This window comes from Protopterus annectens, chromosome 2.part2 (genome assembly GCF_019279795.1).
Source record: "Protopterus annectens isolate FY-2018-M chromosome 2.part2, PAN1.0, whole genome shotgun sequence".
Taxonomy (NCBI): Eukaryota; Metazoa; Chordata; order Ceratodontiformes; family Protopteridae; genus Protopterus; species Protopterus annectens.
Window position 1 is genome coordinate 967818289 of NC_056730.1, and position 22298 is coordinate 967840586.

Below are 22298 nucleotides of genomic sequence, written 5' to 3' on the forward strand. Positions count from 1 at the left end.
ATACATGCTTGGTTTTCGGTTACCTTTTGACAGGAGAAATGGGGCCAACGTTGTTACTAATGGCAGCAGCTGGTTCCCAAAGGATGGAAACAGTATTCTGACGCAACAAGGAAACCTTCACTGTTCCTTCTCCCAAGACTGATAAGAGTGGTTATCCCTTGCCCACTGAGGAGACACTAACAGCTGTAGAGGATGTGGCTAACCCCTGGTCCATACTGGCTGTAGGTGCTACACCAGAGAGATTCAGGGTAAAAGATAAGTGGTCTGAAGTACAAGAAATGGCCACAATAGAGTCACCCACCTGCTGATGAGGCAAATTGCTAGCCTGTGGTGGTAGCAGCAAATGCTGTTTGCTTAACTTTGTCTTTTTGTGGCTAGAAGAAGGACCAACTGTGAGACTGACAGTCTGTTTTATGGTCAGGACAAAAATTGTTCTTCTTTTCCGGGGGAAGACAAGTAGCAAATGTCAGTAAAACTATAAAAGTCCTCAAAAGTTACTTTTTTGACAGAAAAAAAACAGTAAAAAGCACTTCCAAATGCTATAACAGCCTCACAATGGAAAATTAAGCATAATTTCTCTACAGAAAGTAGGTTATCATTTAGTTTACACTGTAAAACAAACAGAAAAAAGGAGTGCTCCATTTAAAAGTACATTTCAGTCTCAAGACAGTCCGTTAAAGTGCAATATCCTAGCTTTAAAATAACCTGAAGAGGAAAGTGATAAAACATCAGTAAATGTAAGAAAATGCAATTTTTCCCCAAAGAGAACTTTCCTGTCCAGTAAAGGAAAGCACCAGTCAACCGTAAACCCTCAAAAGCCTCAGAGGAGCTTATTGTTTGGCGACAGTAAAGGTCTGAAGTGCTTCATCCTCAAACTTGTGTTTTATTCAGCTCATTTGAGCTGCTTGACAGTTAGGGTGCATGGAAGTTGCCCTGAAACTTTTGAAGCTAACCAGCTGTTATCCTTAGCATTTAGTTAAGGCTACTGCAGCAGTGATCAATATGAAGATCATATTCCATTTTCATGAACTGAAATTATACAAATTATACCTGTAATTGTCAAATGTATCTTCCAGTCATCGTGATTCTCTTGTTTTTTTTTTAAATAAAGCAGTTTCTGAATAAAGCTCACAAGTTTAGCAAACTGACAGTTTTGCGTGTAGTAAATACAAGAAAGTACAAACTTTGTTAAATAAGTATTCTGTCTCAAAGTGCCAAATTTCACAGGCGTAAGTATTTTTTTTTGTAGTCCGTTCATATTCTGTAATGTTATTTTACTGGTAATGTTTTAAGAAAACTTTGTCTGTACTTGTGTCTGAAGTTCTGTACTTGCCCTTTCCCCATGGTCTCAATTACCCAATCCATTTGACACCTTGATTTTCCCTTGTCTTCACCTTTGAAGCATAAACAGATCTGCCACTGTTTTATCAACCATCTTTGGAGTAGCTTTTATTTTGTAGTGCTGTTGTACTTCAGTGGCATTGCACTTTGCTTTTATACCACAAGTATTGAGTTTATATTTTTATATTATGCTGTTTATTATATGGTATTATGCTGTGTATTGTATGCCTCCTTTCAGTTTTCTATTCTGTATGCCATGTTATACTTCTTCCACTTGTCTTTAGTATCGACATTTGATTACCGGGAAAGTCCAACTGGTCAAGCGCCCATTTTCCACATAAAACTTCTACAGTTTAAATAATTGCCAGATTAAACATAATGTGGCATTTAAATAGACACAATTTATGTAACAGTGATTTAGTATTTACAGATATTTTAGCCAGATTAGAGAAATTAAAGGTAAATTAGTGTAATACAAACAAGAATTGCAGTATGAAGTGAGAGAAAGCAAGCAGGGTTATGGCATATTTAGAGTGTCATGGGAGAGAAATTGATTAAAGTTAGTGAGTGAGTGAAAAAGGGGGAGTAATAAGGTGTTGGGTATGAACAGGTACGTTACATACAGTGAAGTATATCCCTAAATATGATTATGTATAAAACCATAATTGTTTCTTGTATTGCATTTGGCCTGGTCATGTCTGGAAATAGTCCTGCAAGGGTCATACCTCTTACCTGGACAGCAGATGAATAAAGTAATTAATAAAATAAGTCAGAAGAAATGCATTGTAATTTTTGCAGGGATTGTATTGAAACCCTGTTAATCAAGACTCTGAAATGGTAGAGAGAGGATGGAATTTGTCTCAGACCTTCAGTAACGTATTTATTTATTTTTGTCACTGTCAGATGCAGAGATCTTTAGTACGTAGCTACACCTTAAAAAATCCTAGAAGACATGTTGGGAACTCAACTTTGAGAGGGGTTGTGAACCACTGATTCACTTTTGAAGATGTTGTTGGGTCATACAAGGTGCAGTCTTTTCAAGAAATGATGGAATAAGTTGACGTGTTCCAGTAACACCAAATACCTCCTTGTTTGCACCCTGTTGTTAGAAAGAAATCGGGGTATGATGCCAGCTCTTGCTTCCTCTTTTTCAGCCTAGTAGATTTTGGCATTTCAATGGGCTCTGCACACATTTTTTATAAATGTGGATAAGGTCTGTGTTTTACTTTATATGTATGTTGGCTTGTCATAAGTAGTCATTTTGATGACTTGAAATAGCATTTTTGTATAGGTGAAGTTCAGGGGATAATTGATTAAATTTGTTTCCAAAAGACATGAGAAGGGTAGAAGCAGTACTCAGAATAAGCATATAACCATTCTGCCTGTTTTTTAGCGTGTAGTTTATATTTGCTACTTTACTTAAACTTATCTTTCTCTTTGTAACAACTTGAAGTTAATGTATAAAATATTTTTAGAATTCATATCTGGTTTGAACTATTCAGCACTGATTCCCATCAAGTTGATGGTTGGCTTTTCTCATTAATTCTTTTTAGCTCTGAGTGCAGTGATGGGGAGTGGTCTGCAATATGGACATCTGGTTTTGCTGAGGAAACACAGTACTCTTCCAGTGATGAGAGCTGGGAGACGCTTCCTGGCCGCGATGAACCAGAACCAGAGAGTAGAAGCAGCGATAGCAGTTTGGAAGAAAATGCTTCAGAATTATGTTTCCCAATTGGGTAAATGTTAACATTTTGGAAATTCAGTAGTTTTAATTTAAATGCGCATCACAGATTAATTCCAGTTATGCTTTTAATGTTAGTAGCTTGTCACAGTTTCATTTATGGTGTTGTGGATATGATGAGGCAAGAAGTTTTACAGCAGTTATTGGTTACCTTTGCTACCTGTCCAGTTAAACAAGATGAAGTATATGTAGCCTTTGGAGTAGTAAACTTGTGTTTGTGTATGTATGTATACATGCATATAGTTTTTTCTGACCAAGAATGTTGTAAAGATGAAAATTACATCATATTTTAAGTGATTTCTTGGAGCAATCATCAACATGTGGTGTAAGCAATTAAGTATCCCCAGTATACTAGAGAGAGAACACACACAGTCAAAGGCATCCCAGTAAACAAACCGCTGCAGTTGTAAATTAGGGTCCTGCCACCCAGTAATTTGTTCTTAGTTGCTTCTGAACTAGAATTGTGGACCCCTAGGAATCACCCTGCGGGATCACTTAGGTCTTGGTGTTTCTTTACAATAGGTTTTGATTATGCTAGAGTATCAGCCTTCATGTCTTTGCAGCATAAGAGGTCCCAGGCCTCCTAAGCTGATAATAGTGGGGTAGTTGAGTTGGCCACTTTTGTGGTCTGACTTTTTCTGCTTCAGAGACAGTTTTTATTAACTAGTGCCTCTCCAGGTCCATATCCCAGTTAGGCCAATGGTCAGCCCCTCAGTGTCAGTGTTAACGGTGAACCTGTTAAGAGTTGCTTATAGTCCCAACTTTAGGGTCACAAATCTTGGCCTTGTCAGTTCCAATGTCAGCAAGTACCATCAGTGCTCTTAAGTGTTTCCATAGAGTGCCTCAATGCTAAGGGTATCAATGCTAAGGGTATCTTCATCACTGAAGTCAAGTGTTGAGTTTTCTTTGGAGGAGGAAGAGGAATGGGTCCTGGATATGTAACAGGTCTAAGCATTCCTTCTTTGGAGTTATTTTTATTTATTTATTTATTTTTGTATTTGACATAGAGACCTCTGGCATCAGTGTTGGCGTTGATGCAGATACCCACATTTGAGATTTAGGCTTTTTTGGCTTATCATCTCCTTGATGCCGATCTGATCTCATTGACTAGACAACAAGCCTCACAATGTATGCCTATATCAAATATGTAGGCTTCCTTCCATATGCCTTCTCTTGTATCATCCAGGACCATAGTAACCATTGATGTTCTTCGTGTTTCACTGTTGCAGTCATCACCTGTGAGTTATCCCTGCTGGGTAACCCTTGGCTGACCAGAATACCAGAGTGAAGTCTTTTCTGCGTCTGCTGCTGTCACTTGTAGACTGATGTCAGGTCATCAGTGCTATAAAGGAAGGCAGCTGATGCCATTACATCAGTATTTCCTGCCGTGGAGCCTGAAGCAGAAGCAGATTGCGTGTGTGCCGGTCGGTTGATACCAGAGTCCAAAATTGAAGCTGAAAATGACTAAAGCTAAGTACCCCATTGGGGACCTTTTTCTTGCACTAACCGACTACCACTAATCACAGACCAATGGATTTTCTTAAACCCAGAAGCAAGGCCACTCTGAAGAAAGCAGACTCTGGACGCCATCTTACTCTGATGCCACCACCGCAGTCTCAACTGCTAAAAATCGCAGAAGACCTTATCACTCTTATTAGGGGAAGCCAACCTACTCCTCCTAAACGAAAAAGGGTTACCTCCCCTGAAATACTGACAGACAATGACTCAGATGAATCTGATTACTCTGAATATGATGAGGAACAACAAGCCGTGATTGCTTTTGAGGATTCTGATGCAGAAGAATCTATGCCTTCTGCCTCCCCCACCGAGGACCTCTCTTTTGGGGAAACCCTGCATACTCTCAGGGAACACTTCCGATGGGAAACTTGGGATTACCCACAGTCTAGGAAGAGATTGAGAATTTCTAGACCTACCCCAGCACATGCCCTTAGCCATCCCTCCTATCCTAGAGGTGGTGGAAGATGTTTTTAAAGATGCTCCTGATGCTTTTCCTCCTGCCCCAAGAAAACCTGATAGGTACTACAGAATACCAGATATGCATAAATACCTGTACAAAAATCCTGTGGCAGACCTGAAGGTCATTACTCAAGGGCCCAAAGGGGCTAAGACCAGTTCAGCAAAGAATCCTGTTCCCTCTGATAAAGACTCCAGAGTCCTGGACAGATGGGGTAAAAAAAGTTTATACCTCTGCAGCTTTGGCTATCAGAGCATTAAACTGTCAGTTCCACATGCTGAAATATCAACAGCATATTTTTGAACTCTTTAAACAAAATTTTGCAGCTCTTCCTGACACTGCCTCTTCTAAAGAGCTAGCAGATTTACTGCACTCTAGTAATCAAGTGATTAAGCATTCCTTGCACTGTGGATATGATGCCCTAGAAGCTTCTAGCAGGGCAGCTGTTGCAAGGTCAGTCATTAGGAGGCATGCATGGCTGAAAGAACAGCCACTACCTGATCATGTCAAATCTAAACTACTGGATGTTCCTCTGGACAAGGATCGTCTGTTTGGGGTTAAAACAGAAGAGATGCTTAAAAAGTTGGAAGAAAAAGCAAAATCTATGCAGACAGTAAAAATATTTTCTCCAGGTATAACCCCCCCAGGTTTAGCAGGAACTTCCCCACCAAGCACTGAGTCTTTCCTGCACAGAAATAGGCCTATGAAAAAGTAAGTCTCGAAGGGACAGACCACCTAGGTGGCAAACCTAGGGACAACAAAGGACAAAAGAGTGGGCCATTTCCACTCCAAAAGCAGGGAGTTCTAAGCCCACCCAATACAGTAAAAACTCTCAGTGACTCACTTCCCACACTCTGCTCCTCTCCCACCCCTCTCAAGTTAGGAGGAAGGCTATCCGTTTATAAACATAACTGGCTGTCCATAACTCAGGATCAGTGGGTTCTAAAGATCATTTTTCAGGGATACAAATTTTCTTTCTACGAAATCCCACCTTTAAGGGGATCCCCAGACCTACCTCCAGGTCAGTGGGCAGAAGCACTAAATCAAGTACAAAAACTCTGGGAACAGTAGAACCATTTCCTCAAGAGCAAACAGGCAAAGGATTTTATTCCAGACTATTTTTGGTACCAAGAAAAGAGGGCACATGGTGCCCCATTCTGGACCTCTCTATCCTAAATACTTACCTTGTAATACCAAAATTCAAGATGCTTACTCTCCAAAAGCTGTTACCTATGCTGACCAAAGACACCTGGCTAGTCACCCTAGACCTAAAGGATGCCTACCCATAAGGGAATCCTGCAGAAGATTCCTATGCTTCAGGGCAGGATCACAACACTTTCAGTTCTCTGCACTGCTCTTTGGCTTATCTACAACTTCCAGGATATTCACGAAGTATTTAAGCCTTTGCAAGCAAAGAAATATCCAGATCTATCCTTATCTGGATGACTGCCTCATCCAGGCAGACAACAAGGAGAAACTCCTACAGGACCTCCTCTTTGCAAGGACCTTAATAACTTCCCTAGGTTTCACCATCAACGAGAAAAAGTCAAACCTTGTTCCCTCCAGAAAGATCATCTTCTTGGGAGCTCTCCTAGACACTGCTCCCCAAGTGGCCTTCCTATCACCGGAGAAGCAGACCTTCCTGCCTCTCTGTTTCACTCAGTTGACTACCAGGAAATACCTCACAGCAAGGAAACTCCTGCAGGCACTGGGTTACATGGCATCCTGCATACTCCTGATATCCCTGGCCAGGCTCCACATGAGAAAAATCCAGTGGTACCTGAAAAACATTTGGTGCTAACACTCTCAATCCCTCGAGACCTCTCTTCCACTCATACCCTGCATAAGGACCGAGTTCCTCTGGTGGGCAGTAGCCTGCTCCCAGAAGAAGGGCCTACCCTTACGCCCACAAGGGCAGACCATTACCACAGATGCCTCAGACTTTGCCTGGGGCGTTCACCTAGACCTAAAGTGCATTCAGGGACCTGGGATCCCCAATAACTTCCACTGCACATCAAACAGAAAGAAATGATGGCAATACACAAGGCTCTAACAGCCTTCCAATCATACCTAACCCCGGGGGTGCTCCTTGTGAAGACAGACAGCACCACAGGTATGTGGTACATCAACCAGCAGGGAGGGACACAGTCTTACCCCCTCTGCAGACTAGCAATGTCTCTCTGGCAGACAGGCAACGACATAGGCATAAACTTGATAGCCCAGTATCTACCAGGAGTCAACAACACTCTGGCAGACCACCTAAGCAGAAACTTCCTTGACCCTCACAAATGGAAGCTCCACAGGGAGGCCTTCCTGCAGGTCATACTGACCTGGGAGACTCCTCAGGTGGATCTGTTCGCCTCATCAAACAATCACCAGCTGCCAAAAGTTTGCAGCAGAGAGTTTCACCCAGTAGCTTGGAGAGTGGATGCCCTGACTTCAACTTGGACAGTCAATTTGTTTACACCCCCCCCCCCCGCCTCTCATCCCAAAGGGCCATTCTCATTTCCCCAGACTGGCCCAGACAACATTGGTACCCCCTGCTTCGTAGCATATCACAGGAACCTCCCAGGCTATTACCCCTGATTTCAGATCTTCTGACTCAAGAGGCAGGGGAAATGCTGCATCCCAACTTGGCTAATCTCAAACTTTCAGCATGACTAATACCTCAGGGACAAAGGCAAGGTCTACACAAAACAAACATGTCCTGGATAGTGTCTAAGAAGCCAGGAGGCCTAGCACCAGAAAGTCTTACTCAGGTAAATGCTGCCTAGCAAAAGGAACAAATACCTCACAACCATCCATTCCTCTTATCCTGGACTACCTAGTGAATCTACTGGGAAAAGGCCTCCCCTTCTCCTCTATTAAGATTCGTGCTTCGGCCATCTCTGCTCACTCCCAGATGGAGAAACCCTTGTTCTCTCACCCCCTGATTAAGCAATTCTTTGGGGGGGGGTCTCTAATATCAGGCTGCCCAGAAGGGCACCTGCTCCGGTCTAGGACTTGAACTATGTTTTAGAAAAGCTAACTTTACCTTCAATCGAACCTGCTGCTTCAGCAGGGCTCAAGTTCCTTTCATGGAAAACCGCCTTCCTCTTGGCCATTATTTCAGCCGGAAGGGTTTCGGAACTACAGGCTCTCATGGTTATTGAGCCATTCATTATTTTCCATGCTGACAGAGAGTATCCCTAAGGACTAACCACTCCTTCATGCCTAAGGTAGTTTCAGATGTGACCCTTAAGCTATACATCTACCTACTTTCTTTCCTAACCCTCAGAACTGGGGGGGGGGGGGGATTTTGCACTCTTTGGATGTGCATAGGGAGTTAAGATATTTCCTGGACAGGACCAAGTCCATCAGGAAGACCAACTTTTGGTAAGCTTCGCCCCTGGAGCAGAGGGGAAGCCTGTTTCCAAACAGACCATTTCTAAATGGATATCACACTGTATCCATATCTGCTACAGCTTGCGTGATAAGCCCCGCTTAAGTGCATAAGAACCCATTCCACTAGGGCAGCCTCTACTTCCACAGCATTCCTAAGAGGAGTCCCTACCAGGGACATTCTAGAAGCTGAAACTAAACGCCTCGCAGGTACGGTATGCTCGGCCAAACCATTACTTCATAGAACACCAGAGGCCAGCATATACAGCATATAAACACTTAAATGACAAATATAAAAAGATATGTATTTATTTGAGCATAAGATGCAACAAAGTGCACTAATATCAAATCATATTAACCGGTTTCGGCTACCCAGCCTTCATCAGTGAAAAAGTATTTGTCATGCACAATATTTCATGAATATTTATAGATACCACCAACCAATGGAAACATGGTATAGTCCAACCCAAATACAAGTTTTGCAATGATATTTGAATAGTTGTATAACCATAATGTAATGGAGGCATTTTGAAACGATACAATAGTACATGATTAAATTATTTTGGACTAATACAAATTTTTCCAAAATTACAACATGTGACCTTAATAATATACATAGTATTGTATTCTACATAACTTCAAAGTTCTATCGACTGTATCCTGATATGATGACATATACTGTGAGCAAACTACAGGATCTCCAATGGCATATAAATATGTACTATACTAATATCAAATACATTGTTCAAATAACATTAAAAATGATAGTATAAGATTTGCAGTTTTAACCAAAATGTATAATATATTACTGTAACATTTAATGCCATGTATTATAATAAGATATAATAGATATTCTGAACACACAAATACTATTTCAGTCAGCTGATATACTCTTATAATGCTATGAAAGATAGAAATTCACATGATATACTGGCAATTGTATTGTCATGAGGACCATATTATATTTAAATACAATGACATATAACTGGATATGTTTAGCAGCCCAGTAGGTAGATTTTGTTGCAATCAACCAACATGTTTTAACAACAGCAGCATACCAATACACAGCCCTCATAATTGCCTAGCACATATATATAGTATTATATCTGATATGAGATATAACAATATGTAGACATACGGCAAAAACAATGTCAATTGATAAGCTAAACATATGAATGAGAAACCCATGCAATCCGATCTTATAATTCATAAGATGCATCTCTTCTTTATATATGTTCTTCCCAGTCATAACACATATACTGTATTTAAAATGGTTCCAGAGTTTGTTATCCCAATTCTTTTTCACATATAAGTGGTCATTAAGGCCCAGGGGAAATAACACCCCAAGGTGAATGATCCAATATTTTTCTTTGTGGTTCAAAATGCTATGCCACCCCTGTTGGTTGCTCCTGTCTCCAGTTATTTTGTCAATGATCATGAACATAAATCTGGCATTAGTATGTTTCAAGGTGTGTCTGTACAGAGCATTGGTATCTTTTTTATTTCTGATGTCACTTTTATGTTCACTCATTCTTACTCTGAGTGATCGTGATGTTTGCCCAACATAAAATGCTGAACATTGACACGTTGCTAAATATATAACCCAACTACTACTGCAATTGCCAAAGACTCTTGGATCATAAACTCTACTTGTATTAGCACTAGTGAATTGTTTTAATTTACTTACTTGGTTACAAAATCCACAATGGCCACATGGAAAAGTACCCAGAAGTTGGTCTCCAGTCATTGTCATCTGTTTATAAATAGCGTCCCCACTTTCTTTGTGCTTGTAGTGTGAAAACAGGGCACCTAACATTTTGTCCCGTCTATATGAGAATTGACATTTGGGGCCCAAAAGATTTCTTAATTCTTCATTTGCTAGTAGTATATTCCAATTAGAATCCAAAATGTTTCTGATTACATTATGATTCCGTCCATATGTAGTGACAAACCTCAATGTAGACTCAACTCCTGTGGTTTCACGTTTCTTATACTGTAGTAACATATTCCTATCCTGATTAGCAGACCAAGTACTAGCTGAAAAGATATCAGATTTTTTATATCCTCTTTCCAAAAATCTATTTTGGAGATCCAATTTCGCTTCCTCAAAATCTTTCTTAGATGAACTGATGTGTTTAATCCTCAAAAATTGAGATTTAGGTATGTTGCGGATGGTGTGGCGTGGGTGCATGCTGGACGCATGGAGCAGGGTGTTCTATTGTGGATATTTCCTGTATGTCTTAGTACTCAAAGTGTGATCATCATTCCTATAAACAGTAACATCCAAAAAATCGATGGTGTCAAAGTTGTATGTTGCTGTGAACTCTATACCCCAAATGTTGTCATTCAAATATTCCAGAAACTCCTGCAGATATGTAGAATCTGCACGCCACACCATCCAACAATCATCCAAGTATCTACGCCATATGTCAATTTCAACCATATATATATATATATATATATATATATATATATATATATATATATACATTCAGAAGCCTGAAACATCATAAGCCTGAAAATCAAAATCCTGAAACCAAAAGCCTGAAAATTCAGAATCCTGAAAACTCAAAATCCTGAAAACACAAATAATGCTAATATGTCACTATAAAGACACTAATATCTACCAACTGACCCTGACCCTAACCCTAACCCTAAGGTCCGTCACTATCGCACACTCACCTGACCCGCGCCCTAACCCTAACTCACTTAAACTGCCCCTAACCCCAATATTTGTCACTATTGCATACATGCCTAACCTGCGCCCTAACCCTAACTCACTTAAACCGCCCCTAACCCTAAAATAAAACCAACCGCACACTTACCTGACCCCAACGCATGACCTAACACCACAGGGCTAACAGTAGCAAAGCCACAATGACATCAATATGTCTATTTTGTGTTTTCAGGATTTTGAGTTTCAGGATTTTGGTCTTTCAGGATTTTGGTCTTTCAGGATTTTGGGCTTTCAGGATTTTGGGCTTTCAGGATTTTGAGTTTTCAGGATTCTGAATTTTCAGGCTTTTGGTTTCAGGATTTTGATTTTCAGGCTTATGATGTTTCAGGCTTCTGAATGGGAACCATATATATATGTTATGAAGTGGGTTGTAAATCATGCATTCTTCAAAGTATGCCATAAATAAGTCTGCATATATGGGGGCAAAGGATGCCCCCATAGCAGTACCTTGAAGTTGCCAATAACACTCCCCTTGAAAGTAGAAAACATTCTTGTTAAGCACATGTTCCGCCATGCATATAAGTAATGTGTTGAGTCCTCGTGGATAAAAACTTGAGTGTTCTAACCAATATTGAAGTGCCTGCAGGCCCGCCCAATGGGGTATACTGGTATATAAAGATTTAACGTCCAAGGTGCACATAAGCCAATGTGATTCCAGTTGTATACCTTGTATAATTTGGAGGAACTGGGTAGTGTCCTACAGTCTGGCCCTGACCAGTGTAAGTAATGGTTTTAGATGTTGTGTCAAAAACATTGATAGTGGTTCTGTAAGAGAGCCGATACCTGACACAATAGGTCTCCCGGGGTGGGGGGAATGGATTTGTGTATTTTTGGAAGTAGATATAGAATTTGGTTTTGGGGGTCCATCACTGATAAATGTCTGACCGTGTTTTTAGTAATGATTCCTTCTTCCTCCGCCAGATTCAAAAATGTGTCCATCTCTTTTTTAAAGTTGGGGGTTGGATCAATGGGCATATGCATGTAAGATCTGGTATTCGATAGCTGTTCCAGACCTACGTTTAGATAGTAACCCATGTTCAAAACCACAACCGCCCCTCCTTTATCTGCTGGTAATATAGCAATATTATGATTATTTCTCAGTTCCTCTAAAGCCATTTTTTCAGATCAAGAAATATTCTGACCCATGACCTGAGATTCCATATGTGGGAAATGTAAATCCCTGAGGACTGATTGTTGGAAAATGGACACATGTTTGTTCATAGGAGGTTGGGATTCAGATTTATGAAATCTAAATTCATTAGATATTTGAGAAGTTTGAGAGGTTTGATCTGTAAAGAATAGTTTTAAATTAAGATTACGACAAAAACTAATTACATCAGACACAATATTGTATTCATTACAAAAAAAGCCTGGTACAAATCCAAGACCTTTATTTAGTAACTTTTCTTGTTCGTTAGTCAGTGTAACATCGGACTAATTCAACACATTTTTGTATTCATTGTCAATTATCTCAGTAATGTTTGTATCAATCCCTCTACAGAATCTATTCTGCTTCCCATGTTTATGTTTGCGGCCACCCCACTGCCTTTTTCCACTTCTAAAGGGTGTGCCGAGTTGGACTATTTACGCATAGGTGACTCCTGGAACTGGACACTTTCATTATCCGTGTAGGAGGATTCCTCCCCCGATGAGCTAGCAAAAGATCTATCATTAGTTTTAAGGATGGACCTAGGTCTCTTCCTAGTTCTGCCCCTTGCCGTCCCCTGGCTAGTATCCATGAATCTGACCGATCTATGTGATTCAAATGGGTGTTCCCTTTGGTAATCGGTGATATTCCTGTTGAATTTTTAAATTTTCTAATCCCTTGTTGGTTTTTCATAGTTTGCCAGTTCTTTTGACAGCCTGGTCACTGAGCCTTCATGTATAGATAATGATTCATATTTTTTGCATTCCTCACAGATTGATTTGACTTCTGACAAATTTATATCAATCATTCTTTCATAGTATGAGGCAAGTATTTTGACAAGCATCATAGATGCTTCTTGTAATGCCGTGTTCCATTCTGTGGTTAGTCTGTCTTCAGATCTACTAACCAGTGGCTGTAGGCGTATTCTCAGACCCCTAGGGGCCATATCCCTGTTGATATATGCACGAAATAATCTAAGATGCCAGATATTGGCTCTAAGGTTTTTTAAACCCTTACTTAAATTATTGAAAGCCACATCACATCCATCTGATGGATTATTGATAGAATCATTCCGATTATTGCCTGAGATGTCTGTCCCGAAGACGCCTATGTCATCCCGATCGGCACATGATCCTTGAAGAATTTTTTCCAAATCCATTTCTATTTTTTAAATATCAAAAGTCTAAATTAAATAGTTACAATCAGTATATTAGGCGCAGAAGAGCTGGTCAGGCTGTCAAAGAAATCTGCCACCTATGAGTCTATTTCTGTTGTACAGTAACATATAAAGAAAAGGGTAATTCACTGATACCAAAGAGCATATATACTATATTTGGAATATTGGTCTGGGAACAGCAATGTTGCAGAGTCAGAAAGAGAGCAGGCCCAAACTAAATACACATAAGTATAACGCTGGTTCCTAGTCACAATAATATCAGAAAACTATTGAGAAAACAGTGTTGCTGTAATGATCAAAAAACACATGACTTTATAAACCCTGTCCGAAAGCTGTATGCAGAATAATCCAATTTCTATCTCTTTCAAATCTGGATATAACAAAATAGTCGTACATTAGGAAGTTGTGATCTTATCCAGTTAATAATTCTGTATATACGCTCTATCCATCATAATAGGATATATCCAATATGATATAACATGGAATACTACACAGAAAATGGTTATTGTACTAAATAGTATAAGTATACAATATTCTGTTAGTTTAGTTTTATCTACTGATGAAATTATACTAATATACCATAAGTAAATCAACTTATTCCATATAGACCACAATGGTAGAAAAATGTGGTTTAAACACAATTATGTATTCATTCCAAATATTGTCACATTATCTCATCACTGGATAATTAGGATATCCCACTTGACCTTATATGAGTAGGTTGTTGGCATCAACCATATCTTATATATTGATGAAGTAAATAAAACAATATTGTTATATCCTGTCCACAGAATTTAGATAGTTATAGATACATGCACCATATCATATTTTTGCTAGGTAACAGTTTTCAACAGTTGTTTATATATATGCACATGTTAAGTAGTCTGAATAGAATCCTGTAAGTTATAATAAAGTTGCACAATTAAAGATGCACCCACGAGCCCAGTAGCTAGCCAACATGTGAAATAAAGGTATGTTAGTTTAGTCCCTAGATGATAGGCCGAAATAATTAGCCCAGCAAATATGTATAGTGTACCTGTTCAAAAGTAGATGATGGCTCTTACCACATAGATTCAATATGGTAAAATACTATAATTATACTTCAAAAGTTATACACCCTAAATACCTGAACCTGGCAGACCATAAACATTCAAATACAAGATGAATTTCACTAGACCAAATCCCAATGTTAAGTATGAATGGAATAAAATAATATATACTTCACAATACCCCCGTTATAGTTCAGTTGGTACATAATTGTCTTCCGATTACATTCAAAACCAAAAATCAACAAAAAAATGATAAAAAATAAAAAATGGTTTGTTTCTCCAAGTCTGTGTTCTCAAAATGTTGTTTAGATAATTTTTAGTCCCCTCGTTGTTAATCGGCCCCGATGTATCTCATGCCTCTGAAAGATTTTTCAAAACACAGTACCTGATATTCCGAAAGACCAAATTTGTGAATGGTCAGAAAAGAATAATAACTTACTACTGAACCCAGAGTTTCCAAAAGTAGTAATCCGTTCAGGACTGGAAATCGAATGCAAATCCGTTCATGACTCCAAGTGTGCTGTTCCTTGAAAAAACAGCCCAAAATAATGGCTGCCCAGCGTCTTCGTAAGACCTTGCCGTTATTTTTGTTACACCAATGGACCCAACAAAATTGTTCCAAATTGCAACACCACACCAGAATCAAACAAAATATAGAAAGTCTGAAAAACAGTCTTTAGATCGTCTAGTTAACAGGAAATGTTTCTAATACTGTTCCTTTTTGACCGCAGAACGCCAGCGCCAAGTGTAAACACCAGTTCTATATATCCAAATTCAAAGGATACAGTTGAAAGATTTACCCAAAAGATGATGCCTCTATTATGATGTCTCACCACAAATCAGTTCCAATGGTTGGTTTCAAAAGATAAATGGGGAAGAAATCCTCCTACACGAACAGAAGTGTAAATGCTGCAGCCCAACAGTGAAGCCCACATACGACAGTAGAAACTAAATGCCTCGCAGGTACGGTATACTCGGCCAAACCATTACTTCATAGAACACCAGAGGCCAGCATATACAGCATATAAACACTTAAATGACAAATATAAAAAGATAAAGTGCACTAATATCAAATATACATTCTAGAAGCTGCCACTTGGACCTGTGTCCACACCTTCACCAAGCACTACCATCTCCCTCTCTTTTCCATGGCGAGAGTTGGCTTTGCCTCTGCAGTCTTGCAGGGCATGCTAGCCCACTCCTAGGATTCTTCTGCATCCTACCATCCTTACCTCAGCTTTGGGAATCTTCCCACAGGTGATGACTGCAACAGTGAATCATGAAGCCCATGGCACATTTCTGAACAGCTAACAACCAGAGGATGATCAACCTCAGCAGAACACTCAGGGGGTCCTGCAGTCTGCTTTCTGGAGAGCCTCATTCTACCCCCTGAGGGGACTGCCTGGCTGTTGCACTCTGAAGGCAGTGTTGTGAGAGTTAATATTTTTCTCCACTTCTCCTTATGGATGGCTGTCACATAGAACAAGTGGTTATGGGCTATTATTTATTAAATGTGCATATATTTGTGTGTGTGTGTGTGTGTGTGTGTGTGTGTGTGTGTGTGTGTGTGTGTGTGTATCTGTGTAATTATACATATGTAGCTGAAGAGCACTGATCAGATCACCAATTGCAGGCTCAGCCTGGGCTGCATTGTACAAGAAGGAAAATTACACAATTAAAATACTATTATAGAAGAGGAAATACAGCACTTGCATAGTACATACCCATCAAGTGGTTAAAAAGCTGGAATTGCTTACAGGGCTGTACAAACCAGGAGGCAGCTAAGCTACATTACCAGTACAGTTTACATTGACATTAGTTACTATATTAAACAAAGGTAGTGTTGCATAAAGTTTAAGTTAAAGTAGTAGTACTGTTTACATATAATACAGTGATTGCTTAACTTAGGGTAGAGACCAGTCAATTGAGACACCTGGATGATTAGAATGGGTTGTGAGATGTTCGTGTTACACTGCTGCAGTCATTACACTTGGGTTATCCTGCCGTCAGACGGTTCCCCAGTTGGCCTGAGTTCCAGTGTCTTGGTCCAGCGTCGGTTGCTGTCGCCTCCTCCCTGATGGCAGTGCGACAGGGGTATAGAAGATGCAGCCGATGCCATTTTCTTCAGTCTTTCTTGCCGCGCGGTGCCCGAAGCAAAAGCAGTTCGCAAGTGCCGGTCGGCCAACTCCTGAGATTTTCATTCCAAATCCCGAACCGAAGTCTTCTACAAAGCTAAGTGCACCATTGGGGAAACTTTTTCTTGCCTCAGACTGATGTCAGTAAAAGTTAATAACTGTATTTCTTGTGGGAAGCAAATACCTCATAAGGATTTCCATTCTTATTGTATCCCATGCCTAGGCACAGACCATGACGTCACTGGTTGTCGGTTTTGTGCTAGGTTTAACAAGTGCACTATTAAACGTCTGTTTGATTTTGCCCGACATTATTTTGGCAGAAAATTCAATTACACCATGCCGTTGGAACTTCCGACAACTGGAATACATAAAAAGCGCAAAGACAAGGATAGGCATCCGAGGTCCAAAACTAATGACAAAGCATCTTCTAGGCCAGTCGCCGGTTCTCCAGTTTTCAGAGAGGTGCCTTTGCAACCCCTAACGACCGCTTCTGTAGAACCACAGGCCTCCTCTGACTCACACGTGGAGATGGCTGGGCCTTCGGACGCACAAGATTTTCAGCCTACCGAAACTAACCCTTCAGAGGGATCCGGAGTAGCTGAACAACCTGTAGCTTCAGAGGGTGTTTTCAGACCTACTCAGTAAAGCATTAAATCTTCTGCTAAGTCTAAACCACCTTTAAAAACAAAGAAACAAATACAACATTCTCCAGGACAGGCCTCCATGCCTAAGAAACAAATGCTGAAAATGGCCGAAGACCTAATCATTCTGATCAGGGGGTCCCATCCCCCTCCTGATAAAAGGCCTAGACAGGATGCAGACTATGACTCATCTGACCAGGTAGCCATCTCTTCAGATTCATCCTCAGACCTAGGATACTCTTTACCCCCTTATGAGGATTCTGATGCTGAGGAATCAATTCCATCAGCCTCTCCGCCTGATGACTACTCCTTTGGGGAAACCTTACATACCATGAGGGAGTATTTCCATTGGGAAGGCCAGGATTACTCAGAATCCAAGAAAAGGCTCAGAGACTTCCTTTTATTACGTCAGCACAGACCCCTTGCTATTCCGCCAGTGTTAGATATTATGGATGATGTGTATACTGAATCCAGCTTAAATTCTGATTCTTTACCTCCAGCCCCAGTTAAGCCTGACAGATACTACAGAGTCCCTGACTCACACAAATTTCTTTATAAAAGCCCTGTTGCTGACCCTGAAACTATTTCTCAGGGATCCAAAGGGGTTAAGGCCTCATCAGCAAAGAATCCAATCCCCTCTGAAAGAGATTCCAGAGCATTAGACAGATGGGGGAAGAAAGTATATACGTCTGCAACTTTAGCAATGAAGGGCCTTAAATTGCCAGTTTCACATGCTAAAATATCAGCAATTTTTTATGTCTCAGTTGAAACAAAAAATGCTTCCAGATTCAGATCCTCCTAATTTTAAGGAAATGCAGGATTTATTGCATGCAGCTGAACACGTGGGAAAACATACTTTGCAATGTGGTTTTGATTCTTTAGAGGCCTCCTGTAGAGCAGCAGTTACAGGTTCTGTCATTAGAAGACATGCTTGGTTAAAAAAACATACGTTACCAGATCATGTTAAAGCAAAACTATTGGATGCACCTTTGCAGCAGGATGTGTTATTTGGAGTTAAGGCAGAAGAGGTATTAAAGAAAATGGAGGATAAGGCAAAATCTATGCAAACGATGAAGGATTTCTTACAGGTTCAGCCTCCTCGATTTAGCAGAAATTGGCCAACAAAGAATTGGTCCTTTCCAGTTACAGACAGACCTCAAAGGGGCAGATACAGACGTCCAAGAGGTAGAAGTCAACCACAAGGTCCTTACAGGCCTCGACAATGGGGTGCATCAGGCCAGAAAGAAGGGGAAGACAGGCCCCAACCATATAAAAAACAACCCCAATGACTTCCCACTACAGCTGCCAAACAGCTCTCTCTTGGCAGCCCCCTTGGGAGGAAAACTGGCACTTTTCTATCACAATTGGCATATGATCACCAAAGACAAATGGTTTCTCAATATTGTATCTCAAGGTTACAGGTTCCACTTTCACACTCTACCAAGGTTAAAAGGAATGCCAAATTAGCCACCAAATCAATGGGCAGAGGCTCAGAAACAAATTACAGCACTCATGGATATGAGAGCTATTCAAAAGGTACCAACACAGGAGCAAGGACAAGGATTTTACTCAAGACTCTTTCTGGTTCCCAGAAAGGACAAAGCCTGGAGGCCCATTCTGGATCTTTCTACTCTAAACACTTACCTGGATGTTCCGAAATTCAAAATGTTGACACTACAGCAGCTTCTTCCCATGCTGGGCAAGAAAGCTTGGCTCGTAACCGTGGACCTCAAGGAGGGTATACCTGCATGTGTCTATCAGACAAAACTGCAGAAGATACCTCAGATTCATAGCTGGTTCAATGCACTATCAATTCTCTGCACTGCCCTTTGGCTTATCTACTGCACCCAGGGTCTTCACAAAGTGCCTGGCACCAGTAATTGCATTTTGCAGACAGAAAGGTATTCAAATTTATCCGTACCTGGACGACTGCCTTATTCAAGCAGAGAGCAAGGACATTCTTCTAAAGCATCTGGCGTTTGTAAAAATGTTAAGTTGCCTAGGGTACACAGTAAACAAAAAGAAATCAAAACTAGTGCCCCTCACAAGAGATAATATTTCTGGGTGCCAGCTTGAATACAACGACCCAGGTGGCTTATCTCACGCCAGACAAGCAAGGACAACTGACACAATATTTTCAATTGATGGCAACAAGAACCCAACTCCCTGCAAGAAAAATTCTGCAGGCCTTGGGTTACATGGCATCTTGCATAATACTAATTTCATATTCCAGATTGCATATGAGGAAACTACAATGGTACCTAAAGAGTGTCTGGTCTCAACACTGTCAAAGTTTGGAAACAGTTATACCACTAATTCCTTGCCTTCAATAGGAATTTCGATGGTGGGCTCAAGCTTGTCACCTCAACAAGGGACAGCCTTTTACTCAACCCACAGCCAGGCAAACACTGACAACAGATGCATCGGATTATGCCTGGGGAGCACACATGGCAGGAAAATGTATTCAGGGCAAGTGGCCCGCAGAACAAAGGCATCTTCACATCAGTCAAAAAGAGATGCTAGCTGTACAAAATGCCCTTATAGCCTTCAAGGACCTTCTGCATCCAGGACAACTACTACTAAAGACAGACAACACCACAGTTATGTGGTACATAAACAAGCAAGGGGCCACTCACTCTTATCCCCTCTGCAGACAAGCCATGACCTTGTGGAACACAGCTCTAAACTATCAAGTTCATCTGCAAGTACAATTCCTGCCAGGAGAGAAAAACACACTGGCAGACGACTTAAGCAGAAACATCATGGATCCCACAAATGGGAATTGAATCCACAAATATTCAGAATGATAACACAAAAATGGTGGAGCCCGGACATAGATCTGTTTGCATCCCCAATGAACTGCCAGCTACAGAAATTCTGCACAAGGACTTACCATCCACAAGCATGGAAAGTGGATGCCCTCTCATTCAGCTGGAAAAACCTACAAGTATATGCTTTCCCACCACTACCTCTCCTTCCAAAGGTACTTGTAAAAGCCAGGCAAGAAGAGCCAAAGATGATCCTGATTGTCCCAGACTGGCCACGCCAGCACTGGTACCCAATCTTAAAAAACTTAGCACAAGGATCACCCTGGATTTTGCCTCAAATCCCACATCTTCTGACTCAGCACAACAATCAGATACTTAACAGCCAGCTAAAGACTTTAAACCTGGCTGCATGGAAGATTCCTTAGTCAAGCAAGCAGTGCCTCTCTCCAAAGCTGTTATGGATGTCATTCTGGAGGCCAGAAGGCGTAGTACCAGGAAAGCCTTTTCGGATAAATGGAAGAGATTCTGTGCCTGGAACCAGGCTCACAGCCTTGACCCTCTTGTCCCACGTATTCCTCAGATACTACAATATTTAATTGAGATGCTGGACAAAGGCCTCTCCTTTTCATCCATCAAGATCCATGCCTCTGCCATCTCTGCTCATTACAACACGGATCCACCAATTTTCTCTAATCCCTTGCTAAAACAGTACCTCAGAGGGGCTAAAAACATAAGACCGCCCCGTAGAGCACCTACTCCAACTTGGGACCTCAACTTTGTGTTGGAAAAATTAACATTACCTCCTTTTGAGCCAGCTAACACAGCAGATTTAAAATATATCTCTTGAAAAACTGCTCTGCTCCTGGCAATAACATCAGCACGAAGAGTTTCAGAATTACAGGCACTAATGGCAGTGGAACCTTTCATCATTTTCCACCAAGACAGGGTGTCTTTAAGAACTAACCCTACATTTATGCCAAAGGTGGTATCAAGTGTGGCTCTAAACCAAACTATTCACTTGCCAACTTTTTATCCAAATCCACAGAATAAAGGGGAGAGACTGCTGCATTCTTTGGACATACACAGGCAGTTATGCTTCTACTTGGACAAAACCAAAGCTTTCAGAAAATCTGAGCAATTATTGGTAGCATATGCTGCAGGAGCACAGGGAAAAGCCATTTCGAAACAGACTATTTCAAAATGGATAGGACACTGTATATGTTTCTGCTATACACACCATGGGAAACCTGTACCTAACAGCATTAGATCTCACTCCACCAGGGCAACAGCCACTTCAACTGCCTACCTCAGAGGAGTACCTACCAAGGACATTTTGGAAGCAGCAACTTGGAGTTCTGTACATACCTTCACCAAGCATTACCATCTGCCTCTATACTCTAAATCCAGAGCTGGCTTCGCCACTGCAGTGCTGCAGGACCTTATAGCCACCCCTAATGCCTTATAGAACCAGCCACCCTACCTCAGCTTTGGGATTCTACCCAAGTGTAATGACTGCAGCAGTGTAACACGATGAACATAGTACAGTTTTGTACCTACCATAAATGTAGATGTTCGAGTGTATACACTGCTGCAGTCCAGGTTACCCTCCCTCCTTCCCCTCTTACTTGCTGGTACGTACCTATGTCTTCTACCCTTTACTACCTATGGGGAGTATTTGCTACTAACTGAAAGTTGTTGATTGCTTTTCTTATGTATGTTTTATTAGCAATTTGAATTGCCTACCTTTTTGGGAGCACCTGACATCTGGGGCAAGAAAAACTGAAGAAATGGTGTCGACTGCATCTTATATACCCCTGTCGCACTGACATCAGGGAGGAGGCAACAGTAACCGATGCCGGACCAAGACTTTGGAACTCAGGCCGACTGGGGAACCGCCTGACGGCAGGATAACCCAAGTGTAATGACTGCAGCAGTGTATACACTCGAACATCTACATTTATGGTAGGTACAAAACTGTACTTTTTGGTTAGTTAATGTGACCTCCAGCATGACACTTGGCATCATTTTTAAACAGGGTGTGTTTGAATTTAGTTCTTTTTTTTGATAGCTCCATTGACCTTGAAGAAAGTGATTGTCACACTTTGGGAGCAAAAATAGACACACTGAGATGAGAGCAATGCAGTTTAGTTGTGTCTTTCTGGAATGCTGGACCTGAATTGGAATGCTTCTTGATGTTGCAACTGGG

The 22298-nt window shown here is 40.9% G+C and overlaps 1 protein-coding gene across 3 annotated transcripts in view; it reads left to right on the plus strand.

Annotated features, from left to right (window-relative positions):
• The window catches only part of PJA2 (praja ring finger ubiquitin ligase 2), a 1087778-nt gene that overhangs the window by 592340 nt on the left and 473140 nt on the right, over positions 1 to 22298 (plus strand). For 2 of the 3 annotated variants that reach the window (XM_044064274.1, XM_044064272.1), the window contains one exon: positions 2895 to 3077. The exons of the other annotated variant lie outside the window; for it this stretch is intronic. In XM_044064274.1, coding sequence (XP_043920209.1) covers positions 2895 to 3077 — 183 coding nt within the window. The remainder of the gene's footprint in view (positions 1 to 2894; positions 3078 to 22298) is intronic. 3 annotated transcript variants of the gene reach the window in all.